Source organism: Metopolophium dirhodum, chromosome 8 (assembly GCF_019925205.1).
Source record: "Metopolophium dirhodum isolate CAU chromosome 8, ASM1992520v1, whole genome shotgun sequence".
NCBI lineage: Eukaryota > Metazoa > Arthropoda > Insecta > Hemiptera > Aphididae > Metopolophium > Metopolophium dirhodum.
The window spans coordinates 30,609,556-30,633,750 of record NC_083567.1 but is presented as its reverse complement, the minus strand read 5'-3'; the positions used below and the strand labels follow the sequence as shown (position 1 = coordinate 30,633,750).

Here is a 24,195-nt window from a genome sequence, read left to right as displayed (position 1 = left end):
TTATTGTATAAAAAAAACACGAGCGATTATTATGAGAACGTTTTTTCTCGATTAATCGTGAAACTTAGCAGTTTTATTGTTTTCTGCGAAAGAATTTCAAAGATACTAATAAGCCGATCGCCATACATTTTTTTTTTCATACTACTCATTATTCCTGCATAGGAGTAGTTGGTATTGTCTGTCAAACGATCGGTTCCGACGACGGTGTAGGTCCGGTGTGGAATATGCGAAGGTAAACGGTTTTGCAAATATTCAGAGAAAATACTTGGATTTGGTTATGTTGTGTATTATACAACAATTAAAATTAAAATATAAAAATTAAACTTGTGTGTAGGTATATAAATTAAGGACGTAGCCCGTAGGTAGTTATAGTTATATTGTATATCGAATTGTAATATTGTGTAACAATAATTTTATGGAAATATGTATGGGTTTAAATTATATATTTTGCACAGTTGTAATACTTACTGAAAGCTGTTTATCATGTATATTTTCATTATTTGGGAATTTAGTATAAAAGCAAAAAAAAATCATAACGACGTTATGTATTGTGTCTCTTTAAAACTGACAAATACTCAACTTAAAAATTGATAAAAATCATTGCAATTAGGCATGTGATAGAGTAATACCATCATGGAATCGGTTAAGTGTATATTACTTCGCTTTTTTGATTCCTAAAAATTTAAGACATGTATAACATATATTATGTTTAAGATAAATTAATGATATTATATTTTATCAAATATTTTTAGAAACAATATAAATTAGTAACTAGACGTCTAGACATTAAGTTGTCTAACATTGAATGTCTAGAAAGGCTGATTGAAAGCAAGTATTAAAATAATTTTTAAATTTGGATGTTTGTGATCATCATTTGACTTTAGGTGTCACACAAATAAGAAGAAATTTCAATTTTATTATTATTTTTTCACAGATCATTATTCAGCGTTGTCAACTAGGCCATTATTGCTACAAGGACAATTTAAATTTATAATCCATTACTTTAAACTTTAAATAAAGGTACTTACGTAATATTTCAGTTATTTATTAGAAGTAGTTATATGATGTTATTTAATATTTTATAATACCTTATAGGTATATAACAAACTACAGTTTATAGTTATTTAATTAACTGTTTTGAAATTAATTTCATTACTCAGTGACCTATAAATAAAGTTACTTAGTGACCTATCAATAATGTTTTAGATTAATCATCGTTATTGAACGAGGTATACAGAAAATTGAAAGATTCCAAACAGAGAGAAAATAATTTAACATGAAACTTCACAATGCTTGTCTAAATTTAATATCTCAATTTAGAACTTTTTTGATATTTAATCAAACGGTCATCTACTGTAATATATTATGTAAAATAATATTTAAAATACATACACTAACTTGTATATTATAATTCCTACGATTGTGTAATATGTTATTCATAATTATTACATTTCTATAGATTTGCTGACCATCATAATTTTGTTAGGTAACCTTCAAAATTACAAAACTTGAATTGTCTTATAATTATGTGATATGACTATAACAGTTAAAAAATTGAGTTAAAAGAATTATTAATTTTCTTTTAAAATCCCGTTGGCAGCTGCTGGGTAGCTTACGGCATGTTTATTCGGAACTTGGTTAAATGAATATCACAATTTTTCAGTAAATAAGGTAGGTATCAAGTGGAGCTCAAATTACAACGAAACAAAATGTTTAATAATTCGAGAAAAAAAACTTATCTATAACAATATAGGTATGGAATATTGTTGTATAGGTATTTCTACTCAATAGACAATAATGAAATAAACTTCAACACCTCGAACACTCGCCAACTTGGATGTTTGTACAGTAGTTCAGTTAACTGAAAAATAATCATTTATGTAATAATATATGAATTGGTCCTAATTAAATAGGTTGGTGGTATACATAATATCATAGCGTGAATGATATTAATGTGTATAATTTATATTTTTGTCCTGTGTACCTATATCTACGAAAAAAGTTGGCATTACTATACTGTGGTATACCTAACTACTAACTAGGTAGCATTACTGTGGTATAACATTATGGTCTATGATCTATAGAACGCGGGGGCGTATTGTGAGGTAATGAGACATAATTAACGGCTTTTCAACTGTTTTTATTTTACCATTACATTTTATATATCAGAAAATATAATATATTATAATACGGTGATCAATTACAAATAAAATATAATCAACCGGTTTTTTTTTTTCTGTTGTGTTGTTGTTCGGCTTGAATGCCGTCCAATCTCATAGGCCATTCAGAGAAGAATCCGCTACACATTTATTTTTTTCATTACTATATGAATAATACATAATGCGTTTACTTCACAATCGGGTGGCGGTTGTTCACTTACTCGTTTATAACATTATGGGGAGCTGACACACATATTTCCGACGTATAGGTATATCCTCCAACGCTGAATGCATACGCGATTTTTTTAAGGGAATAAAAACATAAATCTGGATTAAATTGCGTATTGAATGATATATTGCCGCATAAATCATAATTTCTTAACCGCGGCGACGTTGTTTGTCAGACGTTTAATCCCTTTCGGGCGTTTGTTCAAATTGGTATCGGTTGATTCGACGAGCTAGTCGCAGTGACATAAAATAAAACGGTATCATATTTCAAAGTATCGTAAGAAAAATAATATTATACCTAATATACTTTTGACAAATTATAGTAAATTATAATAAACTGTATATGTTATAGGTATAAATGTATAGAACTTAAAAGCTTAACACCAATAATAATATCGTACTCTAATACTTGATGGTGTTTAGTAGGTATTTAAGTCATATAATAATAATCATATTTGTTTTATAAAGGCGCGTAGTCATATAATTATTTTTTAAATGTTATTTCTTGCGATATTATTATAGTTTAATGTATAAAAACAATATTGTCAATTGTATGAAGAAAAAACCACTTAAACAATTTAATTTATAACGCGGTAGCGATTGTCTAAATGTAAACTTCTTTTATTTCTACATTTTATCTAACTTTTATATTAAGCTATTAGGTACCTACGTATATATGCTTAGGAAATTGATTGTATTTTGTAATGATTTCTTTAACCTCAATGCAAGAAACATTGCTCTGTTATATCATAACTTTGATTTATTACACTAGGATAAGGTCTAGGAATATTGGTAAATGTTTGATTTATATTTTATTTTCTTGTTATGTTCTACTATCTACTATGAAAGCAGTTCGTTAATGAATGGAGTTACTCTATTCATTATTATACATTTATACCAAACCAACAAATCATATCAAGTGGATTTGCAACACATAATATTTTTATAAAAATGATGTATAGTTGCTTTTTTTAAAATACAATGAACTCCATACATGAACATATAAATTATAGAAATAATAAAATTATAATTATATAGTTTTAAAAATGTTTATAAGCTAGGTAAACTTGTCATATACGTGTTCCTATAACCAGTAAATAATAGACAAAATATGTTTATGAACCAAAATATTATATCAATTATATTATTAGACAAATGGTTTTTGTTTATATCACAAAACAATATTTCATATTTCCGTTGCAAATAATTGGAACATGACAAAATATCAAAAAAAGATAATACAACTTACGAAAATAATAAATATTAGGTACCCGTATTAGTTTCACTTTTGTCAAAAATATCGTATGAAACTAAAAGTTGATAAAAAGAAATGATGTTTTATTTATTACGAAGAATATTACTTCTATATTGTTCTGTTGTAAATTTGAGTCAAACAGTCAAAATGTATTTGTCAACTGTATTTCATTGTGATTTATATACAAGTGAACATATAAGTAGGTACTTACATGATATATTATGTTACTATTATATCATGGTTTTTCGAAAGTCCAAAGTAATTTCAAGTTCATGAATTATAGTTTATGGATACAGACTAACCAATGGATAAACCGAGTCCACTTAGAAAAGTTGGAAAAAATCCATAATAATATTTCAGCGGTCGTGTAGTCGTGTTATGACCACCATCACATGTCTACATAATATTATGTGTAAATTTTCAATGACCTAAAACAAGAGTACTTAAAAATGGTTTTGAAATATAATATCCAGACTTCCAGTTGAGACCGGGGTCTCGTTCGCCGGATGAAAATACTTGTGAGAGATGTACTTTTGCACTCGGGCCCACATATATTCCATTGACGACTGGCGTACATGCATGTGCGTATGCATAATAATTATTATATTATGGTAAAAGTGAGATCATAAAAAATAATACGACAACGATAGACCAATTAAGGGTTTTATTTTTAGAAAAAAAAACTTTTTAAGAGCCAATTAATAACAGCAGCAGTGGACATACGCGCGCGTGTATGTACACATTGGCACCAGGCCGCTGGACTACGGAGATCGATGGTCTCGCCTTTCGCGAATTTAGAGTCTGACCCCGAGACTTCCGCCGGGACGGCTTCCAGAATTCAAGGTCAACACACTCGAAATGATATACTTATTCATTTATCATCTTCGGGACAAAATTATTGCCCTTGCGACGAACAAAATATACTTCAAAAGTGCGTTTAACAACAATAACCTGAATGGACACGAACCTTTTCTCATTTACGAGTATATATTATACAGAGTATTCATTTTTTTCGACTTTAAAATATTTAAGATTTGATTTGATTTATTTTTTAGAACGTGTTTGAGCTTGTTAAATCTGTTAAGACAACCTTAAAAATACTCTAATAAAAATTACGAAAATCAAAAACACAATGCTTTATTAGATTCTTTAATACTTATAGATATCATTATTATAGGTACCTTCTATAATGTTTACACTTAATAATATGTCGTAGCGTATAGCTCATACTTCTTTAACACTTATGTCTGTATAATTTATCCGTTCAATAATCGTTGAATATAAACAGTTTAGGTATACGGTTTTTGTAAATATAGAAACAGTTAGTAGATCATATTTCAAGATTCCTGAGATTAAATCATATAAGACATGCTTGAATAACTATTGATTTTTAAAAAAGTAATAGTACAACAACATTGTTCTAGATTCGAATATTTGTCTTTAAATAAATATAATTGAATTAAATTATATTATATTGAGTTATTCAACAACTTAACATAAAAATACTTTCTTGCTTCCGTTATAAATTTATACATTACATATGACCTTTAAAAGTAGTTCAAACAATTTAAATCAATACTGAAAATTAGCATATTACACACATTAATTAATGATTACAAAGGAAACATTCATGAAACTTAAAAATACGACGAACATTAAATGGTTTCAACAATTTGAATAATCTATTTTATTAGGTACCCAACGTATAAGGTACCCCATTAAAATATAAACTAAAACTTTACTTTCAGTGTAGGTACCAATCGAAAAATTTACATAGTACCTATAGCTATTATTACATTTTAAAGATCGATTCTAGACGGAGTTTGATCAAATAAAAAAAAAAATCGTGATTATACTAAAAAAAGATTGCCTCCGACACTGGTATGGTAAATTCTAAAAATGTACTGTCTATGGTAAAATGTGTGTTCTAGATTATCCAATAAATTTATGGAGGTGCCATACATGTGTTCAAAAAGTGGAACCTTTTATTATCGTCTCGAAAAATTTCAACGAATAAAATAAATATAATTGTAAAGCATTAGATCTACTAAAAAACTAAAATGTATATTATGAAAAAAAAAAACCAAATCGAATTAATTGTAATAAAATAACGGCGTTGTTTAGGAATGAACCATATAGCTTTTAAACTTTTATTTTTCTACATGGTACACATTGGTATGTAATTAACACGACGTATTAATATTAATGAACCTATATAATATGATCGCACTAATATTCTTCTCGGGGCTAATAACATACCTAGATGTCAAATTCAAATGACAGTAAATAATATGTAATGCACGTGTTACTTTAGTTTATAATGAATGGTTTACCTAAAGAATAAATTAAATGACTGCATATAGAATACAACACGAATAAAGGGTAAAACAATTGTGTAACTATACCGCGCACATTTTACTCGAGTTTATCGTAATATTGAATAAATACACAATACGACAATGTTAGCTTTATATTATTTTACATATAAATTATTTTGCGATATGACGTATAATAGGTAGGCACTTAATAATATTGTCATAAATATTTTATTTTTCTATACTTCGATATATAATTATTATTATATTATTTGGCTTAACCGGATTACCTGCAGCACACGTTCAACGCATAGTCGTCAATTTATTGTCATAAAAACGAAATTTCATTACACAACACAATCATAATGTTGAACACATTACATAAATAAAATAAATAATAGTTATAAAGACGTACGGTTAATCGTGTACAGTACCTATTACCTATATATGATATACAGTCAGTGGTCGTTCTTCAAACTCTGTAGAAATCTGTACACAATATTCTTGCGGCGGTGTCCTGGAATTTTTTAATCTTTTCATGTTGTCATCCAGCTGGCTATTATAAATGTTCAACTTTTACTCCGTTTAAAGCCACTTATTTTTTTTTTTAAGTACCGACAAATTGATGGACGAAAAACGATTATGAAAAGCAATTCGTTCTATCCCGCGACGAAATTATTACTTCGATTTGTTATTTTTGTACAAATATTTGACACTTTATTACGAACAGTTATCGTATAAACTTTTTAGGTAATTACGAGGTAATCGCCGTCAAGCGAAACAAAATTCTCTGACTTTTGTCGATCATAAAGTCAATTAAATTTTAATTTTTATCATTGTACGTTGTAATACTTCTGATTCTAAAATGTTTAAAGTTTCATAAATACACTCGGCTAATATGATTTTATTTGAATTAAATTACGCACATCAAGATATAGGTAATATATAAATATATAATTATTAATAATTTGATACCTAATTAATATGTAATGTTTTCGAGATTCTTATCCAATTTCGAACCTAATCTTATACCTACACAATATTCACACTTGACCTTGTCAGTAATCACTAAATTCATTTAAGGACGAATCCGATAACACTGCGTGCAAATTTTGGCTTGGCCATCAATTTTTCTCCCCTTTCCACAATTTTTACTGCTGGTTCTGGGTAATAGCGAAACGCTTATGTTGTGTTTAACATTAAGCAATTGTTTTTTTTTCATTCATTCATTGGACTATAGATCTCATTCAACAAAATACTACGAAATCGTACACTTATTTTATAAACTATAATATAGGTAGTAGGTATATAATAAATATGATATTGTATTTCAACCAATAAAACTAAACGACTTTACATAATAATAATATTGACTCGTTCAAATATTATGTTGTGACTGTTGTAAGTAATATAAATTTAACTACTAAACCATTATAAAAAATAAATATTGATTTTTAACTTGCATTGATCTTATAACAATATTATCAAGTACGATTTTTTTTTTAAATCTACTAAATCATGAAAATAATATAAATCGTAGTGAATTGCTTACCCAAATATGTTAAAATGTCTGATTAAATAAAACGTATCATATTTATATTTACATTTAAAAATAAAATAAATGCAAATAATAGTCTAGGTATACAATATTATAGGTACTTACATAATAAACATATAAAATAGGTTAGTTTTTTTTTTTGCAACACACTTTGGACGTATACATCACTGATCACCAAATTGCAGCGCATTTCCACTCTTAGTAATTATTACTTAATTGAGTCATAAAACCTAAGTTAATCTAATATCATTTAATAACCGACTGCGAAACCACGTATTATGCAGACTCTTAAATTATACCTAACGGTTAATGCTTGTTTATTAAATAAAATTAGTATTGAAAAATAATACCTAGTAATCAATTTAAAGTATGGATGTAATACAAATTAAATAAAAACTTGATGAAAATTAAAACTATTATAATACCATACTCAAACTAGCATTGATAATAATAATTGTTGATTTTTTAACGATGTTTACTCGTTGAAATGTAGACATTCAAATCAAAAAAAAAAAAAATTGCATTTAAAATGGACAAATTTGAATTTATTTGATAACTTATATTTTATACTCGCATTAAATATAATTTAAAATTAATATATAAAAAAAAACTATTTAGTAAACTGCTTCGTTATCTGATAAAAGTTAATGCTCTCTCTTGGTCATGATAGCAATCAACTGTTTTGCGTGTACCAGACCATTTTATAATAATTCACACGCACTGCGGGCGTATTTGGAAAAGACGAGTAAAATTTATGTGCTCATTTTTTTTTTTTTTATTTAATTGATCTTTATTTCGCTTCGACTACTTAGCTATTGTAATGCTATACATATAGTGTTCAGTTTTATTAATTGTTATTTACACGTATTTTTTCCTATTCAAAATAAACAGAAACGTCCTTGGTTAATAGCTGTCTTCCAATAAAAAAAAAAAAATAAAAGTCTTATTTTCTTTTATAATATATACAACAATAATGCTGGTAATAATGATGTTATAGTCACTATATAGCTTTAGTGCCGAATAGTTAATTAATAGAGGACAAAGTCTAATTTCGGTTTGCATAAACTATCACTTGAGACCTTTAATCAATCACTAGGTAGGTATAATAGGTCCCTTAAACATGATTTAGTAGCCCACAATTGGTCCATTATATTTTTGTGAAGCCTATTAAATTAATCAATTTTTTATGCAACTCAACATAATAATACGAGAGTATAATAATTTATGTACCTACGCATGTCAGAACTAGGAGATAAGAAGAACTACTCTGATTACTCATTATTATAATTCAATATAGTATTCTATTAATACCAGTGTACCTATGTCGTACAGCACGTGTTCTAGATACTTACCTAGTATAATAATATTGCTTAGATTAGAAAAAATGTATGCATATACATATAAAAATAACGAGAATAAGAGACTGCGAAAGATATCGAATGAATTTAAAGTCTATAAAAAGAGCTCATTGCACTAATTATTGCTAAATCTAATTTCTTAAATATAGGTAGGAACCTAAACGTATAGAACCGTGTACAAGGTACAATCTAGATTTGTATTATTAATCAAAAATTATGAAATAATCAAGAAAATTAATCTTTATAGAGAATATTGTAAAATACAATCATAAACATTCTTAATTGACAATAATTGACATCATAAATGTGCAATGGTCCATAAAATATGATCTTTATATTTTATATACATCTTTAATGACGTACTTGTATATACATATGTTATATTTAAGTACCTACAACTGAATATCATAATTACGTATTACAGATTTAATATTGTATTGAAAAAAAATTTTAACTTTAATTGTACCAAATTAATTATTATTATCTATTAATATAGATTAATAGACTATAAAAACGTATACGATCTAAAAACATAGATATATAAATAACAAAAAACTTTAGCAGGAAATTTGTATAGTGACTTTGTGCAAAATGTCCATAAACATAAACCTAAATAGTAAATTGTTGTAAAACCGAAAGCGTGAATACTGTTATTCGGTTATTAATACACCTATTGACTTTTATTTATTTATTTTCAGTATTATTCTCACAGTATTAAAAAAAAACTGATTCCATTGAATTACACCAACAAAATAATGTTAAATGAAAATCGTAGCCATTATATGACAAATGGTATTACTTTAGTAAGGAAATGTCATTTATACACATAATTTAAGAGATTAGTACCGTTTTTATTTTTTAATTTACACAACAGAATATATTCATGAACACAATGGTAATTTACTGTCGGTCTACGTTTATGAATAATTTAATAAAAGAAATAGAGAGTTGTCAGAGTATATTATGGATATTATTGAATGACCTAAATGTCGGTTAGGTTTTAAAAATATTTTACTTGTCTTTACGTCATATCAAATACTCTGATGATATATAATATATTATATGAATATTATTCATTAAAGACAAAATTATTTTAAGTACAATTTTTCAGTTTAAACTTTTTGATTAATTACTTTATAATTACATTTCATAAGACATTACTTCAAATTCATTGCTAAAATATTACAACGATGTGAAATTTCAAACATAATAATATTAGAACTACATCTCCAAACACTAGTATAACTTACGGGAGATGTGCAAAAATTATAGATTGTACTATGTTAAACTGTATACCTGTATTATGTTTTTGCAACAAAAAAAATGTATATATAAAACTATATAGTTAACATCATTTTTTCTTCAAAATATAATATTATTGTAAGTTTCATTCGTGTTAAAATATTTTACAGTTATTTTGTCATCCGTTTTTTTTTTTAAGAGCACGCTACACCCGCATGTGTTGTCTGCGGCTTATAAACATAGCAAAAACTGTTTTGCACGGGGGAAAGAACTGAGAAAGCTACAGTCATAACTAAGAAACGAAATTTCCACCACATATAACGGAGAACTTTGGCTGTGAAATTTCGTTTTTATTTTTTCGATATCGGAACAACAAAAAAAGTTATTGAAATTTGAAAAACTCAAAATTAATGGATTTTGAAACAATAAGAACTTTTTTTGAATAAGTGATATCAAAAAAATTAAAACTACATTTTACAGATAATGTTTACAATTACATTGTTTATCAATTTGGAGTCTTAACTATCACTACAGCCTGAGTGGTACTATCTCGCGCAAAACAGTTTTTTCTATGTTGCACATTAGTAAGGTGGAGATAACATAATGTTATAATACGGGTGGATACACGTTTTTGTTATTCTGACTGATTTTTCGTAAGGTTTTCGTTGTCATGGTTACTCATTAATTATAACGTATTTATGATCCATAGATTTACCATGTAAAGGAAAAATATCAAGTAGCGTGCTACTTTTTTTCTTAAGATAGGGAAATCAAGCTTAAAAAAATTATCTCGTCTAGTCGTCTATACAAAGTATAGTAAAAACAACCGTTCATTTTTCAAAGATTCACGTTAAAAATTAAGGTATCACAACAAAAGAACATATTAAGTATCATAGTAAAACTAATTAAGAAAATTATTATTTATTTTTCCAGAAGTCATTATTTTTTAATATTCAAATTTTTAACATTACGTAATAATTAATTATTTTAATTATTTTTTTCAATATTTTTGTACTAATTATTAACTTTTTTCAAATCTAAACACTTAATAAAAACTTCTGTGTGTACATAGTTAATTCTATTCTTCATAATTTTGATAGCTTCTTAAGTATAATACATTGATTTTAAGCATGCACCTATATAATGATGGCTATTACAGTAATACCTAACCTATAATCACAATATTGGAATTATGAGCGTACTAAATCCCACAGCGTAGACAGTTGTGTTACTAACGATTCGTAATAAGAATTTCATATTTTTTTTGTAATAGAAAAATACCTAGTAAAATGTACTTAATAATTTTACACGTCCAGTGGTTATTTGAATATTTCTCATATGGTTATTTTTAAACATAATTATATAAATTCGAGTTCTACATAAAGTAGGCAAAGAAAACGTATAAGTACTAGTTATATTCACAACATAAAGGAAACAAAATGGTTAAAAACCTAACCGATGAGAAAAATCGAGTATATAAAATTGTAAGCATTTTCAAAGTTTCAAGTTTATATTCTATACATCGCATCAGCCGGATGTGATTGTGAGCTTGTGACATAAATTGTAACGTTGGTTCAAAAAAAAAAATAAAAATTCAAAAACATATTCATACTTAGTGAGCACACTCAATGCTCATGTAATAATAAAGAGTACCTATATAGAGTATAAAACAAATTAAATTGAAATAACTTTTTTTGAATACGACTTTCTTCACACACGGCGTTCATTATACCTACACTACACAGTGAAATATTATATTATTTCCTCAACTTCTGACTACATGATTTATGTTCTTTCAACGGTCGTCCTCATACATAATATTATAATATTATTATAATACATTTTACGAAATATTCCCCCTGTCTGTGTATCATCATCATCATCATCTGTGCACGGGGTAAACCCGTATCCGTTTGTTTACTACCTACCGCGTATTATAACCCCGAACAATTAATGAAACCTGTTGTTTTGTCTGTACAGCTCCCGCTGTTTTTTTTTCATTCTATTCGGTCCATTTTACATTGTTGACCATTAATCATTGACGTGAACAAATTACAGTCATATGTAAGACTTCTGTGTATAAATAATAACTTTTAGACTGCTCCCCATGGATTACGCAGGTATAGACATTGTGTGTCATCTGACATTCGACTATTTTTAATTCATACAGCATCTGGCTACGTATAGAATAATGCCATATCTACGAAAGAATGATGGGTAATATCATGGATAGTTATTTTCTATTCCGTAAATATTTGTTACGATATCACTAATATAATTAGTTATAATAATAATTAACAGCATTCTTAACCTTCTTCGTAACTAATAAAATAGGAGTGGCAGTGCCTACATCTATTGGTATTAAAATAATAAAATATTGTGCAATACAACGTCTCATATCGATCTCAATATTTTTCTGAAAACGCTTTTTCACATAAATCAAATATAAACAATATAATTCACTTATTTCAACAATAATTTATTATTTTTAAAAGGTATTTTGTGTTATTCAGCAGTATACACAGAGTATAAATAGTGGTAATACATCTAAAAGACTACTTCTAAAGTGGAAAGTCGAGGGACGTGCCATTTTTGAGATAAATCATTCGATCAATACATCACATTCGAAAAACGATTACGCACTGACCGGAACTCGGTTAAAACCGTGTTTGCTGTAAAATAAAAATATTTCCACGGTAATAGTTATCGGTAGTTTTTCCTTACGTTTTGTAAAACTTACTATTACCTAGTAACATAACTATTAACTATCTGAGAAGATTGAAAATAATGACCTCTCCAACAAGTACTAACTGTATAGACTCAAATTAAAATCAATAGATTGATTCGTGTGGAACTTTTGAAGCTTTATCATTCGACTGTCTAAAAAAGTTTTTTTTTCCAACTATAACCAGTCAGTTACCAGCAGAAAAATGTATATAACATACAAGCACAAAATATATTTCATACAATATAATATACAATCAGCTCGTGTACGGGACGGCGGTGTGCACATGTATAATAATAATAATAATATAGCGATCTGTATAATGTGTCTCACTGTTGAAAAGATTCAATACATTCGATATGTGTATAGTAGGTATGCCATATAGGTAGGTATATGCGTGTTATAATAATTACGTTTGGTATAGAAGTTAATTATAAAATCAATTTCTAAATTAGCATTTAGTTATGGCGAGTATAATAATTGTACTCTCTAATAGACTCTATTTCTAAACAATATAGAATAAAATAACATATATGTATCATATCATATCAATGACGACAATTTAAGTGTGATCGGAACCTGTTGCAGACATACACAATAAATAACATTACCTACCTATGCGCGTAGTATTGTGTTATTTCTGTATACGCGTTTGGTTCAAATAATACAAAATCACTTAATAATTATACATTTTAATTTTCATATACTCGAGAATAAGCCTAACACCCTTCTGTAGTTCTGTAGGACTGGATGGTACCTACCACAAAACCAATTATTTTCTTGTGTATTGTCTGTACGGGTCAAATAATAATTAATTTATTTTTTATATCTTTTCAATAAAATTATTGTTATGGTGTTTTCAGTATGTTTTACGTACAAACAGTCGAAATACGAAATACGAAAAATGATAAGTAGATACATCTTGATTCTTGACTATATTATATAGTAAAAAACACGATTTTAATTAAATTATTTGAAATTAATCTCAAGCTATAAATAACATTTCTTTCCGTTTTAAATAAAACCAACATGTTTCTTTTACTATTGCCAGTAAATTATTTATGAAGGGTGATGAGGTTCTTATTAATTATTTTTCTATTTCAGTAGATACAAATGTAAAATATCGTCAAAAGTTAGTACACTAATATATACCTAATTATCGTCTCCTCTATATTTGGCTGTATATTATGACCATGAGTAATATCTGTAAACATGACGATAATAAATTTTTTTTTTAAGTTTTATAAATCTTGGTCTAGGTACTCAAAATTTAAATATGTATACTAGCTTCTTCGTTAACATTTTAAGCAAAAATAGATTTAAATTTAAAACTGAAACATTCAATGTCAAGAAAATTAGACAAGTTGTGTTTGTATACCTACAAAGTTATGTCAGTTATATAATGATAAAAACAACATAGGTATGAAATATGAATGACTAATATTGAATAAATTATTAAGCTTTTACTTTTAAAATGTTAATGGAAAATATATTATGAGACTATTTTCACAGTCGAATTAAATTTTTGATAAATGTATCGGATCAATATTATATAGCTGTGCGTATAATTAGTTTTATATTTTTAATTTCCAGTATCGCCAAAATTTTTTTCTAGCGTTTTCCTAGTAAGTATAAGACGTATAACATTCCAACTTCGCTGTGAAATATTTGGATACATCGGCGGTGATCGTTAAAACCATTTCATTGTCACACATCAGAAGACATAACTCGAAATAGAAAACATCAAATAACACTTCACCAATCGTATCTTCGTATAGAGGAATATTAACAAGACGCAGTTTACGTCGTTATATACCATCGTCAAACTGTCAATGAAACCGACATATAGATAACGTTTTTTTTTTCACTGTCGTGAAAACATATCCAATTTTATTCAGTGTGGAAATAATAATAATATGTCAGGTACACGCATGAAATGCAAATCTGTTTGAATTCGCAGTATACATATTTTATTTAATATCAAATTTATATAAAATGGACTTAAGTATTATATATACCGCCGATCCATTTTACTGGCTGCGCACATTTTCCAAGTAAATTGTGGAGTTTTTGAAGAAATATGGTTTTATACAGCTTTAAGTATGTTCTGTATTTATGCATGTAACACGACATTTTTACATAAAAAAATACTATTATTTTAACGAAAACCTGTGGTTTTAGTTTCAGGAGAAAAATACTTAATTAAAATTATCCGTGTACAAAATAAATATTGCGTACATTTTTTTTTATCAATAATAATTTAAAGTTTGATGGACGGATATAACCTGCTACCACTCGACACTTTTGACCACACACGTCATCTAAACTTTAAAACGCTCGTTGATTAAAACCACTGCGTGAAATAGTAAACGATTAGGTATATTATCATATTCAATTATGTGTTTTTTTTATTTTTTGTTTCCAAAAATGTGTTATAAATATTATTTCGTTACGATAACCGATCAACTCAAAGTTCGAACAGCAGAATAACATTTTTTTTTTTAAATTACCGTTACAATAACCTGCACCATAGCGTAAACGAATCACCCTGTATATATAAACATCGCGTTATACGTTATGCATAAAATAATAATTAAGCTACGGGTTGAAGGAAAAAAAAATTTCGCCACCGTAAAATTGCATCCGTGTGCATATTATAATACGCGTTCGGGGCCGTCGTCAAGCAATCCGCTGACTTCGCGTTGACAGCCGCAAACGTATAATATTATTATTATTATTATTATTATCATAAACGCAGTGTGCCGCAGCAGTGGGTTATACGGCCCGTAGATATACATAATAATAATAATATGCAATGTCCCCTACCTCACGCAGATGCAGTCAAGGAGGTAATACCTACCATAACGTTATACATATTTTATTGTAATATACCTACTGGACATAATAATAATATTGAGTGTGGGGGACGAGGTGGCCGAGTGGTCTAACGCGACGGATTCGGCACAGCCGGTCCGAGTTCGATCCTCGACCACTGGGCGGCATTTTTCTCCGTGCAAGTCACGGTGTCCGGAGAACAAGTGCCGCCATCCCCCCACCCCGGGGCACGGCAGAAACCTACGGGTGCCCCATTAGAAATTCTGCCAAACACAACACACACGTGTACCAACCTACCCAATATAAAACCTACCAAACCTACCCAATATAAAACCTACAGTGCCCTCCCCACACCCAATGGCCTATGTTGCCGCGGGTTACCCAATAAAAAAAAAAAAAAAAAAAAAAAAAAATATTGAGTGTATATATTATATTTTAGTGACTCGTTCGGTGAACGTATTTCTCACGCGCCACGCGGCTACGACTACCGTTTGAGTGGTGATCGACACACGATGCGCGACGCGTAGGACGTATATTATAATGGTGCATTATGAAAACAACACGTATTATACGTAATTAATAATAAATATTACAAAGCTATCCAAATTATTATTATGGATTAGCTGATATCGTGGAAAATCGCCGGGGCGGGCGGATTGAAATCAAAAATAAATAAAGTGCGCGGAAATGGTATATCTAATATTATTATGAAGATTAAAACGAAAAATATTATCAAAAAAAAAAAAAATTATATATATATATATATATAGAATAAAAAAAATAATACGACAGCAGCTGTAAGTAGTAGTATTTAATTACGTAATAAAGTAGTAAATTGTTCAGTATTGCACAATGTGACGTGCTACGTGATAATAATTTATCTCAAAGAGTTAATTAGGGTTGAATCAAACCGCGACAGATTGACATACATTTTTAAACTATAATTTAATCAATCCCACATAATAATATTATAATAATGTGTTTATTATTTCATCAATTCAAATCTCCGTTAACATAATATTATTATAAATTATAATAGTATTGACAAGATTAACTAAGAACACTATTGGAATTAAGTTTTAACTGATTTTACATAAATTACGATTCGTCGATATTACAATCGGACAATTTTTTTTTAGACTTATTATATAAATCATGATTTTTTTCAAACGAAAGTTGTATTTTATTTATCAATCGTGATTTGAGGACCTACCATTTTGAAAACTGAAAGTTTTTCAAAAAAAACAATTTAATACTTCACTTCCCGACTACCTACAGCAATAGTAAAACTTTTTTAATTGTGTAGATACCCACCCAATTATGTCGTAGACACCATGATGAAGTCTCTAAAATTTTTCCGATGTATGATGCAACCATCATCATAAAAAAGAAAACCGGGTACAAATTTAACTGCATACGAATTGCGTCCCAGGCCCCCTTATTATTCATACTAATTGCGAACGATATTAAACAACTTTTATTAATTGCAATACGACTGCATAGTAATACATAATTTTGTCCCTGCGTTAAATAGGCACGTTATTTACGTATTTTATTGTCTATAAACTAGAACAGTTGTCCGTCAATAGCAACAATTGTGTAAATCGTGTGGATACTTGACATGTTTGGAACTACAGAATACCGTGAAGTATATCGTTATGGATTAAGTTATAACGCCTTGGTAGTTATAAATTATAATTCATAGGTAACTCATCAGTGTTGGACTATATTATAAGGTAGCTAATGTAGGTATCTACCTATTTGATTATTACTTTTGAACAAGTTTCGATGGTCTATCCCAGTGTTTTTTTTTATAATTATAGGTATACTTGTATGTTTTATATTATAAATTACAACAAAATATGTTATGCGTATATTGAATTATACAATTATATTAAATTATATTAAACATTAAGTTATAAGGTATAGAACTATTGCTATCATTAGTGTACATTACCCATCAAGGCATCGCGTTATATTATTTTATTTTCATCGTTTAATTTAATATCATACTGTGACTTCCGCGTTTGTTTTTTCATTTTTATAGCTGCTCCACCATTTACTAGTAATGCTAAATATTTATTATTTTATGGTATCATAACCACCTATTCAAAATACATTTTTATTTTTTTTTCATTTTTCAACAATCTCAGGCTGTGGAATTTTTTACACAGAAAAAGTAGCACATATACCATCATAACATGTACTAAAAGTATGGTTGTAAAAGTATCATTAGAGGTTAGTGTTCATAACTGTATCGATACATAATAATATACCGGCCACTGAGATTTAACCAAGATTCAATGATTATAAAATAAAATGATCATTTGACCCGTAAGCGGTATGGTCTGTTCCCATAGACCGCTGCAGTTTTTTGATTTGGTTTACTTCTTAAAATGTCTAAACAATTAATTGATTTCTTTAAAATTATTAAACTTGAGTGAAAAAATGATTGTCAAATAAAAGTTGACACTGTAAATATATTATTTTTACAAATAATGCGACGGAACAATTGAAAAATATGGTCTTAATATAATTAACAAAACTAAGTGGTCTAGGAGACCACACCATCCATTAGCATAATTTTTGTTCACCGTAACACTTACGGGTTAATCAATAGCTGGCAATTTGCTCGTAACTTGTATAAAACTAATTTTGGTCTGTTATGATTTGTATCTGTATAATAAAAAAAAAAATGAAAAGTTATGTACTATAATTTGGTATAGTTAATTACAATATATAAATTGTTACATAATATTATTTATGTAGTATTGATATTCAATTTGAAGTTTTAAGTATTCGATATAATATGCACGATAGAGGGATGTAAATATAAAAGTCAAAGTCAAAAATAAAATTACAATAGTAAATTGAATAGTTATTTGTGGTTAAACAAACATAATTATTACTTATTAGTAAATTTTAATATTTTTCATTATTGTTGGAAACGATTTTAAACATTTAAAAAATAATTTCATTTTCAAATACTAAAATCTGTGAACAAGACCACAGATGTTTTTTTTTTTTTTATGAACTCATATTTGAATATCGAATAATAACCGCTTAAGTTAATGTATTACCAATAGGCAATAGCAATTAAAATATTAACATAAAACTTCGCTATACAACTTTGATTACCATAAGAATATCTTATAAATAAAACATACCTATTATCCTTTGCCAATTCGATAAAATATATTATATACAACTAGATTCACACTTAGACTTAGTGTGCTGCAGTGTCTGCTTATTGAATGGAAACAGTTTGTTCGTAGAACGATATTTTAGCGACCGTGCAAGACACGCCTACGTCTCCTGGTTGTCTCTTAAGACTACATTCAGTGTGATGGCAATCAGACTAAACGCATTAACTGTCGGCGCGATACATTATTGTAAATAATAAACCCCAGAAAAATGTCTACTATTCATAAGGTGTCGGTGGAACCGTGTTGAAAACATAATAGACGTCATGATACATTGTACATTTACAAAATATTATTTTGCTTTTTATTGAACAAATAAATTACAAGTCGGCATTTAATTGTGGGATCAGGTATTTTATGTGGAGTCTTGTGAAGGAATTTAAGACTATTTAAATTCTACGATACCAGTTATATGTGAGAGATGATATGCTTAGAGTAGATAGGTAGGTACGGATAAGCTGTGTGTTTTTAATAATGAATTGATTATTGATGAGCTATTAGGTAGGTACGAAAAGTAAAACGTATAACGTGAAATCTCATTAGAATGGATTTTGGAAATTGCTCATTTAAATAATATTGTATCAATATTTTTAAATCCTTTAAAAGTTAAAATCGTTGTTTTTTAACGATAAACTAAAATAAGTTTTTAATAAACCATTAAAATATTCCTGCCTAATTATTTCAAAGTTAATTACGACAATAATTGCTAATTATCAACAACATAATTATTATCTTTTAACTATTAAAAGAATAGCAGCGAAAGGATTTAAAATAGTGAAAATAGTACATCAACATTTCATCGATTAAATGTCTGCAAGAAATGATTAGGTATGTATGGCTCTTTGCCAGGATAAAAATACAATTTTACAAAAAAAAAGTTAACGAATCGGTTGGAATATTATTTGCAATGTTCCTAAAGATTTCTGTCAAGGTCTGCATAACAGCCCTACAGCTTCATTATTTTCCATAAAATATATTTATTTAGAATAGCTCAATCATAGCTATTGTCTAAGACTCTAAGTACAAGCATATGCACATGTCTGCTGTTATAGTTACAGACTACAGTTCGCCTAAAGAAAATAATCACTCATATTATTAAATCTTCTGTCAAGTAAAAACAGCTTTTAACAATAATAACACATTAACACGTAAAGAAATTTACAATATATCTATTTTTGTGTTCGGAATTTTACGTGTTACATATCATTTAAAATATAGTCAAAGTTAAATAAAAAAAAATTTTTTTTTCAATATAGCTATTAGGATAGATACATTAAAAATTAATTTATTCAGAATAATATATTCCAAATACTTCATACTCTAGTTGAAATTTAATCATTTTGACGAAGTGGTTAATTTATTTTCAATTACCTATTCTAAGTAATAAACATTAAAACTATTATTATTATTATAATATTATTACTATTATAAATATCACAACTTTTCAAGCAAGTATTTCGACTAATTAATTAATTATTTTGATTTTGAGGGACTCGTAATCGATAAAAATATAATTATTATAATTTGTAAGTTATATTTTGTATACAATGAAAATATATTCTAAAATTGTAATGCTTATTAGTTATGAGTTAATAGTTACCTGACTACATATTATTACCTACAATATTTAACATTTGATTGTAACTTTCTTATTCGATTCGAAGAATAAAACTGTTTATACTTTTAATAAGTAGTTCATTAATTTATTTAAATTATGTATAATGTAATGTAATAATGTATAATATTATGTAATTATCCTAAATTTTTAAACATAGTTCATACGCGTAGTTATATATGATATTGGTATATTCATTTAGGTCATAACAGCATTATTATGTAACATAAATAATGAATCTAAGAATACAATAATTATGTTTTTGGCAATATTTTTTAAATGGTATTTTAAAAATACTATACCTAACAATCTAATACAACATTTTACGAAGCAATTGTATGTTGAATACATAATGAACTATTTAGTTTTTCTTCAGAATAATACACATTTTTTTACAAACTAAACTAAAATTCAAGCAGTCTACAACTTTTTATCAATGTTTAAGTATATTATATTTAAACAATTTAACAAACCCGTAATTTAAATGGGTGATACAACAAATCAAATCTTTAAATCAAAAGTATACAATATTTTTTATCGTAGTTAATCACAATTTTTAATTACCTATAACATTTCCTCAGCTCAAAAAATACATGTAAACTAAATAAGCGCTTAATTTATATACGTCATCAACAATTTATGGACTTTATAAAAATAAAATATGCAATTATTTATCAATGTTCACGTGTCTCGTTAAAATATTAATTATTAAATTAAGTAGGTAGGTAAATGTTTTCTTTTATTTAATAGAAGATAGGTATTTTACTGTGATACTTCTACCATATTATATAAAAATAGGTAAATGATAATATACTAATATAATAGTTTTTTTTTTTTATGAGAATCAGTTGTATAAAATGCTTTCATTATTAACATAAATTTAAACAACGTTTCAAGCCAACTATAAGATGTGCGCGACTCCATACACCTACGTATATTGAGTATAATTTAGTTCAAATTAATTTTTAGATAGCTATAAGTATAATATTCCTGTTGTATTATTTCTACTTTTAGATATGACTCTAGAAACCATATTATTACGCCTACAATGAAAATAAAATATGATGTGTACTTAATTTTCAAAATGTTTTAAAAATAAAAATTATATATTATATATATTATATTTAAAGAAATAAAAAAAACTAAATATTGTTTTCATCTGTTAAATTTACTAAAAATTAGTTTTGTTTTACATTTTACAGTTATTTTTTATTACTTATATACCTATACTTGGAAAAAATTATTAATAAATATGCACAATAATATTATAAAAACTAGTGCAATCGTAATCATAAAATCTATCTCATTAGGCGTATAATACGGTATGTATATATAGTGTTTAATTCGATTTGCTTACATTTGAATTAAATTAAACACGCATAACAGTTATGTATAGTACCTACAGTATAGGTGTAAAAATTTTTTTTTTTGTTATTATTATTACGACCACCCAGTGCAATGATTTGGCGTGAAATTTTATAGGTGGTACCTAGGTACTTATTATATACAGGTACGCATAGGTAGGTACTTACCAGACTGCGAATCATCGTCGTCGAACTCTGTGGCGACCGTGTCATTTGCGGCGATGACCAGTTCTGTGACCGTGCCGTCGAAACGTTCGGTGGACGTCGCTTGCAGGTGGCCGGTCGCCGTCCACGCGATCGTGGCCACGAGGATCGCGGCGGACATGACGAACAGCGCCGTGATCAGTGGCCACTTGGCCGTCGGCGCTCGGACCGACGTTTTCGAACTCATGTTATATTGCGTGCAATAATAATATTATTATATCGTATTATAATAATATTATGTCGGACGACAATTTTGAATGGAAAAAAATGCAAAAAAAAAAACCGTTGCAGAGGAGATGAAAAACAAACAAACAAACTAGAAATGATGATCCGAAACAGTGATGCGGATGCGACGACACGCACTTGGACGCGAAATTTTTGAATTCATCGTAACACCAATGTACAGTGGCGACAGTACCTATATAACATGTTAATATTATAATAATAATAATATTAATATTATTGGGGGGGTGTATTATACCTCTACGACTTTGATTCGTGGCGATATTATAAATTTTTTGAGGGAAAACACGCGAGGCGCGCGCGTCGTAGGGGAGTTGGACCGGCACAGACCGCGTGTACCACCGACTGGACGACGAGACGGACACGAGACCGCACGCGCGCGCCGCCAATACCCCCACCGCCGAGGACGCCAGACTGTCTAAATATCGCGCACGATGACCCCCCGGGGGGGAGGGGGGAACGCGCGAGAGCGGTACAAGTTCATTGCAAATCTTGTCATGTGCACGCAAGGTAGGTATATTGTGTATGTACAATATTATATATGTAGTTCGGTGATGCACTTGGCATAACGACTAGACGCGTATAGTACGTAATGATAATAATAATAATTCGTTTTATATATATATATAATATTATTATATTGTCCGCGCCACTATGATATATTATTATTGTTATACGATTACGTAGGTACCTATTTAAGAGTGGTTTTTTAGATCAGTAACATAATATATTATAATATATAAACGACATTGTCGTAATTTTGGTGGTCACCGACTAACACGGAGTGTCTATATAGGTTATATAGAAGTTATATAAGTTCTATATATGTCTGTATAGAACTTGTAACAATAACAATCCAAAAATAATTTTTATACAATAGTATCTATGATATATACGTGTCTCATTTAAATTCAATCGAAAGCAGATAAATGGATACGCGTATCTTTTTATTATATGAATTATAATATATTATTACTACACCATAGTCGGAACCTCATTAAAAGATGATATTATAATTAATTTAATATAAAAATACGTTATAGTAACCAAATTAATTATGTTTAAATTTCGAATTGTTTATTTTTATAGTTCATATTATAATAGCTTTGACTTACTTATTCTATATATTTTTTTTGTCTCTGTGACCTAGTCCCCCTGCACCTTGCTGCCAACACTTATAATTCGACAAAATAGGTAGTATTCATACATTTCATACATTTCACTTTCATCATTGACTCGATAATATGTTCTAAGACTATTATTATCTTAGTACTTAGAGCTTAATTTCCCAGGAACTTCTCGTTCGAAATCGGTTTGGATGCATCAAAATAATTGTGATTGAATCTTCTGTACAGATGTTTAACAATAATTTACTGTAAAAAGCGGTTTGTTCTCATTTCAAAAAAAAGAAGCTTGTACATCCACAGGAAACTTTTTAAATGCTAAAATTGTCTGAGTATATGAATGGTCGTTAATAATTCCAAAAATCAGACTTCGAATAAACGCTTATTACATTTATAGAATAGCATAAATGTGGTTGAGAATGAATGACGAATTCCCATATTACTAGATGGCAACTATGTACTTAATATCCGGGTGCAGGAAATACAAATAAATCAGCCCTAGCATCCCCAGATCCTGCGAGAGACCCTATGGGTATAAAAAGGAACCACTAAATAGTATTTACATCAATACAACAATTCAGTCAGGTAGTAAGGACAAAATTGGTGAACACTTTTTTTTCGGGAACGCAATTCTATAGAGATCGGGACGCACCTGAACCATGATACATTAGTAATAATATTGTTTTGCTTAGAAACCTAATTTTTTATTAAAGTAATATTTTTTATTAGGAATTTATCTTAATATATCAAAGATAAAGAAGTATAAT

General features: G+C 28.2%; 1 protein-coding gene across 2 annotated transcripts in view; it reads right to left on the bottom strand.

The window, feature by feature from the left end:
* The window catches only part of LOC132950256 (A disintegrin and metalloproteinase with thrombospondin motifs 9-like), a 99,402-nt gene extending 76,752 nt beyond the window's left edge, over positions 1–22,650 (bottom strand). The window contains exons 1-2 of one of the 2 annotated variants that reach the window (XM_061021599.1): positions 22,543–22,650; positions 22,026–22,479 (exon numbers count right to left, since the gene is read on the bottom strand). In XM_061021599.1, coding sequence (XP_060877582.1) covers positions 22,026–22,248 — 223 coding nt within the window. In that variant the 5' untranslated portion in view covers positions 22,249–22,479; positions 22,543–22,650. Of the gene's footprint in view, positions 1–22,025 lie in introns of both variants that reach the window. The other variant, XM_061021598.1, reaches the window with a different exon arrangement.
* Between the last annotated feature and the right edge of the window lie 1,545 nt (positions 22,651–24,195).